This window comes from Rhincodon typus, chromosome 3, assembly GCF_021869965.1.
Source record: "Rhincodon typus isolate 14 chromosome 3, sRhiTyp1.1, whole genome shotgun sequence".
In the NCBI taxonomy this organism is placed as follows: Eukaryota; Metazoa; Chordata; class Chondrichthyes; order Orectolobiformes; family Rhincodontidae; genus Rhincodon; species Rhincodon typus.
Window position 1 is genome coordinate 121,324,263 of NC_063334.1, and position 9,514 is coordinate 121,333,776.

Sequence of the window (9,514 nt, forward strand, 5' to 3'; positions counted from 1 at the left end):
GAAGAAGCGGAGGGCCTTAAGGCCATCTGCATGGGGAATGCAGGTGTAGAGGAACTGGACGTCCATGGTAAAGATGAGGTGTTGGGGACCGGGGAATTGGAAGTTCTGGAGGAGGTGGAGGGCGTGGGTGGTGTCACGGACATAGGTAGGGAGTTCCTGGACCAAGGGGGAGAAAATGGAGTCGAGATAGTTGGAGATCAGTTCGGTGGGGCAGGAGCAGGCGGAGACAATGGGTCGACCAGGGCATTCAGGTTTGTGGATTTTGGGGAGGAGATAGAAGCGGGCAGTGCGAGGTTGGGGAACGATGAGGCTGGAGGCCGTGGGTGGGAGGTCACCTGAGGTGATGAGGTTGTGGATGGTTTGCGAGATGATGGTTTGGTGCTCAGGGGTGGGGTCATGATCAAGGGGGCGGTAGGAGGAGGTGTCGGAGAGTTGGCGTCCGGCCTCGGCGATGTAGAGGTCAGTGCGCCATACTACAACTGCACCTCCCTTGTCCGCGGGTTTTATGGTGAGGTTGGGATTGGAGCGGAGGGAGCGGAGGGCTGCACGTTCTGCGGGGGAGAGGTTGGAGTGGGTGAGAGGGGTGGAGAGGTTGAGGCGATTGATGTCTCGACGGCAGTTGGAGATGAAGAGGTCGAGGGAGGGTAGGAGGCCTTGGGGTGGTGTCCAGGAGGAGGGGGTGTGTTGGAAGCGGGAGAAGGGGTCAGTAGAGGGAGGGTTAGGTTCACGGTTAAAGAAGTAAGCGTGGAGGCGGAGGCGGCGGAAAAACTGCTCTATGTCCAAGCGTGAGCGGTATTCGTTGATCTGTGGGTGGAGGGGGACAAAGGTGAGCCCTTTACTGAGGACTGACCGTTCGTCCTCAGTAAGGGGTAGGTCTGGGGGGATGGTGAACACTCGGCAGGGCTGGGTGCTGCTGTCTCCTCTGGAGCTGCTGGCTGTGGAGGTGGTGGGCGGAGCTACGTCGGCGTCGGCTGTGGGCGGAGCTGTGTCGGCGTCGGCTGTGGGCGGAGCTGCGTCGGCGTCGGCTGTGGGCGGAGCGTCGTCGGCGGTGGGCGGAGTTGTGCCGGTGTCGGCGGTGGGCGGAGTTGCGCCGGCGGTGGGTGGAGTTGCGTCCGCGTCGGTGATGGGCGGACCGGCGTCGGAGGTAGGAGGAGCGGGGTAGGCGGCGGCAGTAGCGGTGAGGGTGGTCGCGACTTCAGTGCCGGTGGCAACGGCAGCGATGGTGCTTGCTGTCCCGGAAGTGGGGAACCCGGCGGTGGCGGATGTGACGTCATCTGTGGGTTCTCCGATAGTGGCCTCATGGCCAGTGGCGGCGGACCCATTGTGGGGAAGGTCCTGGGTACGGCTGGGGATTTGGGGGGTGGAGGAAGCCCGTTTTGGGTCGTAGGCACCAGTAAGTTTACTGTACTTAGGGTTTTTAGTGTCCAATAAAGCTGAGTAGAATTGGGAGTTCAGGTTGTGGATCCTACGTAGAATAAAAAACAGGAGAGGTCCTTTGCAGGTCTGGGAGAGGGAGGCTCTGAGCTGGGGTAGGCTTGATTGTAGTGCCTGGAGATGCCGGCGCATTGCTGCAAGTGTGTGTTAATGCCAGTTTTTAATGCCAGTTTAAAGCAGAGAAGGGTAAGCAAGTGATTTAGAAAGATAGTTGCAAAGGTAGAGGCACAAGAACTAACAGAAGCGATTGCATGTATTAGTTTGAAGTCAAGAAACTGACTAACAGGTTTAACCAGAACAACTGCTTTATGTAACAAGATGCATGACCTTTATGAAAATTCTTTCATGTTTGTTCGCTTCACTGACAAAGGCACATGGCTCAGTAAACAGAAGTTTTGTTTCCTGTTTTGACTGCGACAATAAGCTTTAGTATAAGGGTTTTCATTTATCCTCATCTTACTCTTAACGAAATATTCATAAGGTTATGGTTGTGCAAATTAGAACTGTCAGTTTTTACTTTCTATGTAAGAACCTGGGATTTACTTTATTAAAAAAATTGCTTATTTTTAGTTATTACTTTTGCATTGATTTAATCAGGGAGAGTGATCTGAACCTGGCTAAGTTTGGATAGCTTTAATTGATTTGAACATGTTAATTGAGCATAAAATGCACTTTACACTTTTTTGTTTCATGGCGTGGCACCTGTTTAAGGGGCCACTGGCAAGACCGGTATTTGTTGCCCATCCCTAATTGCTGTTGAACAGAGTGTCTTGCTCGGAGTAAAAGTCAACCACATTGCTGTGGATGTGGAATTATATGTAGGCCAGACAAGGTAAAGATGGCAGAATTCCTGCCTTAAAGGAAGTTAGGGAACCAGATGGGTGCTTACAACAAATAATCATTAGTTTCACTGTAATCATGAATGAGCTTACAAATCCAGATTTTGATATTTTGAACCAAACTGTTCAGACATGTTATTACAACTCCATGTTTTAGTCATTGAATTTAAATTCCACTGGTTGTCACGATGGGATTTGAACCCAGTCTTCCAAAGGATAAGCCTGGGTCTCTTGGTTGCTAGTCCAGTGATATTATCAGAATTACAGCATCTCTTCCTGATTTCACATATTTGTGAATGGACAAAGGCCTGCACAGTACTGTATATTCAGAACAAATCTAGAAACTCAAGATCTGGAAGGCAATGAGTTAAATGTGCAAATCTAACTCATTGCCTTCCACAACACCTCTTAACTAAATGTTCTATCATATCTGCCATTCCACCATTACCAGCAAAACAGGGAACTGACTGTGATTCAATGAGGAGTGCAGAAGAGGAAGCTAGGTGCAGAACAAGTTACAGCTAAAAAGGAGTAGGCAACATGGTGCAGCTGCAACACAGGACTACATGAATGCTATACAGTGGAAACATCATGCTATAGATTGAGCTAAACAAACCCACAACCAAGAGATTAGATTAAGGCTCTGCAGTCTTGCTGTAAGAGGTGGTGAGCAGCTAAAGGCACAAAGAGTCTCCACAAATACCTCTATCCTCGATGAGGTGCAGCCAGGATGTGAGTTCAAAAGACAAGGTTGAAGCATTTGTAACATTCCAGATGTGCTAAGTGGATAACAAAGCCAAAGCTCCTCCCAAGATCCATCATCTCAGCAGCTAGTTTGATTCAGTTTATAAAATATCCAGAAATACTGAGCATTCTGAAAACAGCAAAGATTATGGATTCTGATAACATTCTACTATAGGGTTGTAAACACTAAGTTGTAGTTGTCGGAGGCCAATGATATTACTGCAGAATCGTCTCCTGTTGAGTTTCAATGTCATTACTTATTCTACCTCAACCCCGCCCCCCCATCAATATCCTGGGGGTTACTTCTGACCAGAAACTAACTGGATCAGCCATACAAATACTGTGGCTACAACAGCGTCAGAGGCTGGGATTCCTTCAGTGAGTGAGTCACGTCATAATTTTTCAATATTTACAATGTACCAAGTAAGAGTTTAAAGGAATACTTTTCACTTGCCTAAATGAGTGCAGATCCAACTGCACTCAAGAAGCTTGACACCATTCTTGTCAAAACAGCCCACTTAACTACATCCTACAACACCACCTTAAACATTCACTCCATACACAACTAATGTATAGTGGCTACAATGTCTACAAGATACACTGTCACAAGCACTGCTTCTAGAGCACTTCCAAACCCACAATCTCTATGACTTGGAAGGACAGAGCGGCAAGCATTTTGGAATACTTTGTGAAGTTTCCCTACAAGTCGCACATAGCTAGAACTTGCTGCAATGCCACAACTTGGAAAGGTCCCACTGTTCTTTCATCGTGGCTGGTCAAAATCCTGAAACGCTCTTCCTAACAGCACTGTGGGTTTAAAAAGGTAAAATTGCCATAGTCTTAGCAGACCATAGGGCTGCTCTGTAATTAGACAGTGACGATTGGTAGTCATTCAATGTGAATGTCACCACTACTCAGGCGAGAGGAGACGTTGAGGACAGGAGTCCTTCATGGTAACCTCAGTCATATACCTATCCCACAAATACCATAGTAGTTCAGGAGGGCAGCTCATCACCACTTCCTCAAGGGCTGAACAACAAATGCTGGTCTTGCCAGGAATCCCTGTATTCCATATGTGAATTTTAAAAAATACCCGTACGTACATAAGACAAAGGTCTCATGGGATACACAGTTCAATAAGTAATAGTGAAATCACATGCCTGTCATTGATATGTATTATTCATGGTTCACTTATTAATCAAATAATAAAATCATTACGTTATTGAAATCGGGATTCCCAATTAGCCACATGTAAAAAGTGGCTAACATAGTGGATAACATTGGTGTAGAAGAAGATAATTGCTTTTAAAGTTTTCTGTCAATGATTACCATTGAGTCAGAACTGGGCCGACACTAAAATAATAAAAGAATTAGATGATTTGTTCAATTTTTAAGTAAAAGTCTTACCTTGCATGTTTGGGTACTTTTAAATGGAGCATTTACAACGGCAGTTATAAGAAGTCAGGACACTAGGTATTATAACCTCCAAATGATACTGTTGCCACAAGCCATGCCCCTTCCTACTTGCTGCAGTCATTCATCCTGGCATTTTACAATCCTCACTAACAGCAGTGTGCACATTAAACCAAATGCTCTCACCTTTCTTTCCTCCTCGCATGCTGCTGAAAAGTACCAGGTTCTGTGTTTCTTATTAATGTGGATGATTTTGAAGGGAAACACGTTGCTTGATGTTGTTTCCTCTGTTGATCTCATAACTCTGAGGAAAAGAAAGAGAGAAATAACACCATACTAATAGGGTTATGGAGTGCAGACAGGGAAGTGGAGCTGAGGCCAAGATGAGATCTGCCATAATTATATTAAATGGTGGAACATGCTCGAGGAGCTGAATTGCCTACTCCTTCTCTTAGTTCTTATGGTTCTCATGTTCAAAAGCTGTTGAGGACACTGTAAGATGCTCCAGATTTAAAACATAAGAAGTTCACAATGACTAGATCAATAATATCACACATGAAAACTTTTAATCCAGTTTCCAGAGAATAAAAAGAACTAATATTTACAAAGTGCCTCTTGGTATGATCCCTGATGAAAGAACAAAATTCATGTTATCATCTGGTTAGGGACCTCTGGCCTTTTTGTTTAAAGGGACAGAATTTGAGATTCCAAGATTTATTGAGAGAATAAAGCCACAAAACTTTGTGGTTTTGAAGAAACAAACTAAACTTTATTATACGAAGTTAGAATAGCAAAACAATTTGTTGTATATGTTTTACAACTTACACTCTAGCATCCAGAGCTAACACAACACAAATATGGAAAATAAACAAACTGTCATATAACATCCCCAGGGCACATCAAATTGCAGCTTCAGTTAAGACAGATCCCACAAATTTCTCAGCAACCTAGTCTGTTAGGAAGGGGAGGTCAAACCCCTCTGATAAGTAAAATCGAAACACAAGCCCCCAAACTGTTAGGAGTAGAGGTCCCCTTCTAATAATTAAACCTGAAACACCCAGAGAAGCACACCTAACCTCGCCTAATCTGTTAAACTGTTACAGAGAAGGGGAGGTTAAAATAAAGAAAATCCCTGATATTCACTTAATAAATAACAAGTAACAATTTATTTATTTAACCCTAACAGTGAACAAATTAATAGAATTACTAACAAACCAAATAATTCCCCCTTAACAACTAACTATTCCCTAACTGAACTAAATTCTACTGGTATGCTGTTCCAATAAACACAAGTCCCACTTATATAAACCCAGGTAATACGAAAATAAATTAAAACTTAGTCGCTCAAAGTCTACATGTCTTTCTTCTGCTGTTTTCAAGTCATAACACCTTTCTTCTGCTGATTTGGCTGTCAGGGATGTTTTCTGTGAAGTCTTCTGTGAGGACTCTTAGCTAGAGGTGTCATGGTGCCTTTGATAGACAGATGGTGCTTTCTTCGTGAGAATAGTGATTTCTTGTGAGAGCTAAATGCTTATATCTCAGATGGCAGTTTGCTCTCACACTGATTTTCAAAAACCCTCTCCTTATATACTTTGGATGACATATCAATTTTCTTACAATAGCATTGGTCTGAGGTTACCAAAACCATCAGATTTAAATTCATTGGCTTTCAATCGCTAAGTGCTTGGTTTACATTAATTGGCTGATTCCAGCTCATTGCCAAAACATCAAAACAAGCCTAAGGTTTCCAATCACGCAGCCAATTGATACATGTTTCAATTTCAGAACTGTCTGTACTCCTTCAGCTGCTTAGACACATTTTCTGTATAAATCTCTAAGCTTAGAAAAGCACTTTACCTCTTAAAGGAGCCACACACACTTCTCCCTTATTATTTCTTTAACAAACAATTTCTAGCTTCCTGCCTTCCAATTCACAATTATACTACACAACTTCATAAGACCTTCCCCCCCTTAAGCAAAAAATGAACAAGATGGCTTTTTTAAAAAATCTTAATACTATTATCACGAGAAACATAGGTCAGTAATCTAAAGTTACACCATTCATACTAATTCTGCATACATTTAAAACATTGGACCATACCAGTTTTATGTTATCTGCACATTTTCTTTTAAACCCATGATAACACATCTGCAATAACATTTTTACAACCCGCAACATGTACAATCTAATTTAAAAGCCTGTAACACAAGACTCCAACTAAACAGTCTCGTATTCCTGTCTTTAAACCTTTCCAAAAAGGTGAGAGGATTGTGATCTGTATACACAACTGTCTCCAAAACATTGTTTGTACCAAATTGAATAACTCTTTTTCAATGGTGGAGTATTTTCTCTGGTGGGTATGGTGTTTCTTTGAAAAATAACCAATCGGCCTTTCAATTCCACCATCATCTTCCTGCATCAACACAGCTCCAACCCCCACATCGCTGGTGTCAAGAGGGGCTTTAAAGGGTTTCAAGTGTTAACGCGGCTTTTAAATTTTTAAATGCCTCCTGGTATTGTTCTGTGCACTGAAATTTTGTGTCTTTCTTTAGCAAATCCATGACCAGTGCCAACACGCTACTAAAGTTTGGTACAAACTTCTGGTAGAATCCACTCAGTCCCAAAAATCAAAGCACCTCTTTCTTCGAGGATGGTCTTGGAAATTCCTGGTTGGCCTTCATGTTCACATCCCTCACGGTCATCCTTCCATGTCACTTCTTCCTTCGCGAATTCAGTTTTTGCTAAATTTATAACCAGTTTTGCCTCCCGGAGTCTTTCAAAGAGCTCTGCTAAATGCACCATGTGATCTTTCCACGAATGGCTAAAGATGACCAACTCGTCTATATAGATGGTACAATTAGTCAATCCTACCACAACTTTGTTCATAAGTCTTTGAAATGTGGCTGATGCTTTCTTCATTCCAAAGGGCATTACTTTAAATTGATATAGCCCAGTGGGACAGAAGCTTCTTTTGCTCTCTCTGACAAAGGTACTTGCCAGTAACCATGAAGTAAGTTTAACTTTATGATGTAAGTGGCTTGTACAACTTTTTCCACATAGTCCTCTAGCCTTGGAATTGCATATGAGTCCGATTTAGTTACGGCATTGACCTTCCGATAGTCCACACAGATTTGTTGAGTACCATCAGGTTTGAAAACCAACACAATTGGCGAACTCCACGCACTTTGACTCGGCTTGATGATGTCTTCTTGGAGCATCACTTTCACTTCCTTCTGTATCTGTGCCGCTTTGAGACGCTTAAGACTGTAGGAGTGTTGTTTTATTGGAACAGCATTCCCTACTTCAACCTTATGTACTCTAATATTAGTCCTCCCCATTCTATTCCTACATTTGTCCTCATATTGCTGCAACAAGCCTCTCAATTCAGTTCTCTGTTCCTGAGGCAGATACCTCACTATCCTATCCCATTCTCCAAGGACTTCCTCATTATTTAACTTATTTTGAGGCAGATCAAAATCTAAATAATCTAGATTTGATTATCCACTCTGAGGGGGCAGTAACCAATACCTGTTTCTCTGGCTCCCTGTCTCTGTCGTAGTAAGGTTTCAACATATTCACATGACATACCTGATAAAGTTATTTTTTCCTATCTGGCATCTTTACAAGATAATTCACCTGACTCAACTTCTTCTCAATCTGATAAGAACCACCAAACCTTGCTTTGAATGGATCTCCTACCACTGGTAACAGCACCAATACTTTATCCCCATGGGCAAATGTACGAATTTTAGATTTCTTATCTGATTCTTGCTTCATTAGATGCTATGCCACCTTCAGATGTTGTCTGGCTAATTCAAATACTCTGTTTAATCTTTCTCTCACCTTAGATACATAACCCAACTGTGAGATCTCTGACTTCGGACCTATCAACTTATCCTTATTTAATTTTAAAGGCACAGTTACTTCGTGTCCGAGTATCAACTCAAATGGAGTAAACTGAGTCGATTCATTTGAGGCATCTCTGATGGCAAACAATATAAATGGGATACCTTTATCGCAATTATTTGGGTAATCCTGGCAATAAGCCCTCAGCATGGCCTTTACGGTCTGATGCCACCTTTCCAATGCTCCCTGGGATTCAGGATGGTATGCACTTGATTTAAAGTGTTGGATACCTAAACTCCTTAAATAGTTTGGCAGTAAAATTGGACCCTTGGTCTGACTGAGTCTCCCTGGGTAGGCCATAACGGGTAAAGAAAGCAAGCAACTCTCCATAACCTTTTTTCCTTTCACATTCCATAATGGAATTGCCTCCAGAAATCTGGTAGACACATCCATTATGGTTAGCACATACTGGTTTCCACCTCTGGTTTTAGGGAGGGGACCTACACAATCAATCATAATCCATGTGAAAGGTTCTTCAAATGTGGGAATTGGCATCAAAGGTGCTGGTTTTATTACTACCTGTGGCTTTCCTACCATCTGAAATGTATGACAAGTACGACAAAATTTAACCACATCCTTATGTGATCCAGACCAGTAGAAATGCTTTTGTATTTTAGCCTGATTCTTCCTCACTCCTAGATGACCTCATACAGGTAATTCATGTGCTACCTGCAATAATTCCTGTCTATATACTACGGCAACACAATCTGGTGCACTTTTGCCCATTTCTCCTCTGCACCAACCTGCTGTGGTCTTCATTTTCACCTTAGGATTCTATCCTTCAGATAGTAACATTCAGGAATACATTCAGATTCCTTTTCCAAGTAGGCTTTATGATATAAACCTTGTATTATGTCATTGTTTTGTTGTAACTCCATTAATCTTTCAGAACTAAATACCTCTGCCTGATCGTCTACCCGTTCAAATTTTTCTTTCACCATTTCATAAAACAGGGTGTCAGTTAACTGGACCTCAACTTCTTCATCTCTCTGAGATAGTAGGAACTGCAGATGCTGGAGAATCTGAGATAACAAGGTGTAGAGCTGGATGAACACAGCAGGCCAAGCAGCATCATAGGAGCAGGAAGGCTGACGTTTCGGGCCTAGATTTCTGATGAAGAGTCTAGGCCTGAAACGTCAGCCTTCCTGCTCCTATGATGCTGCTTGGCCTGCTGTGT

The 9,514-nt window shown here is 42.7% G+C and overlaps 1 protein-coding gene across 2 annotated transcripts in view; it reads right to left on the reverse strand.

Moving 5' to 3' along the window:
* The window catches only part of sh3bp2 (SH3-domain binding protein 2), a 140,860-nt gene that overhangs the window by 51,090 nt on the left and 80,256 nt on the right, over positions 1-9,514 (reverse strand). For both annotated transcript variants that reach the window (XM_048618860.1, XM_048618868.1), the window contains one exon: positions 4,617-4,734. In XM_048618860.1, the coding sequence (XP_048474817.1) occupies positions 4,617-4,734 (118 nt within the window). The remainder of the gene's footprint in view (positions 1-4,616; positions 4,735-9,514) is intronic.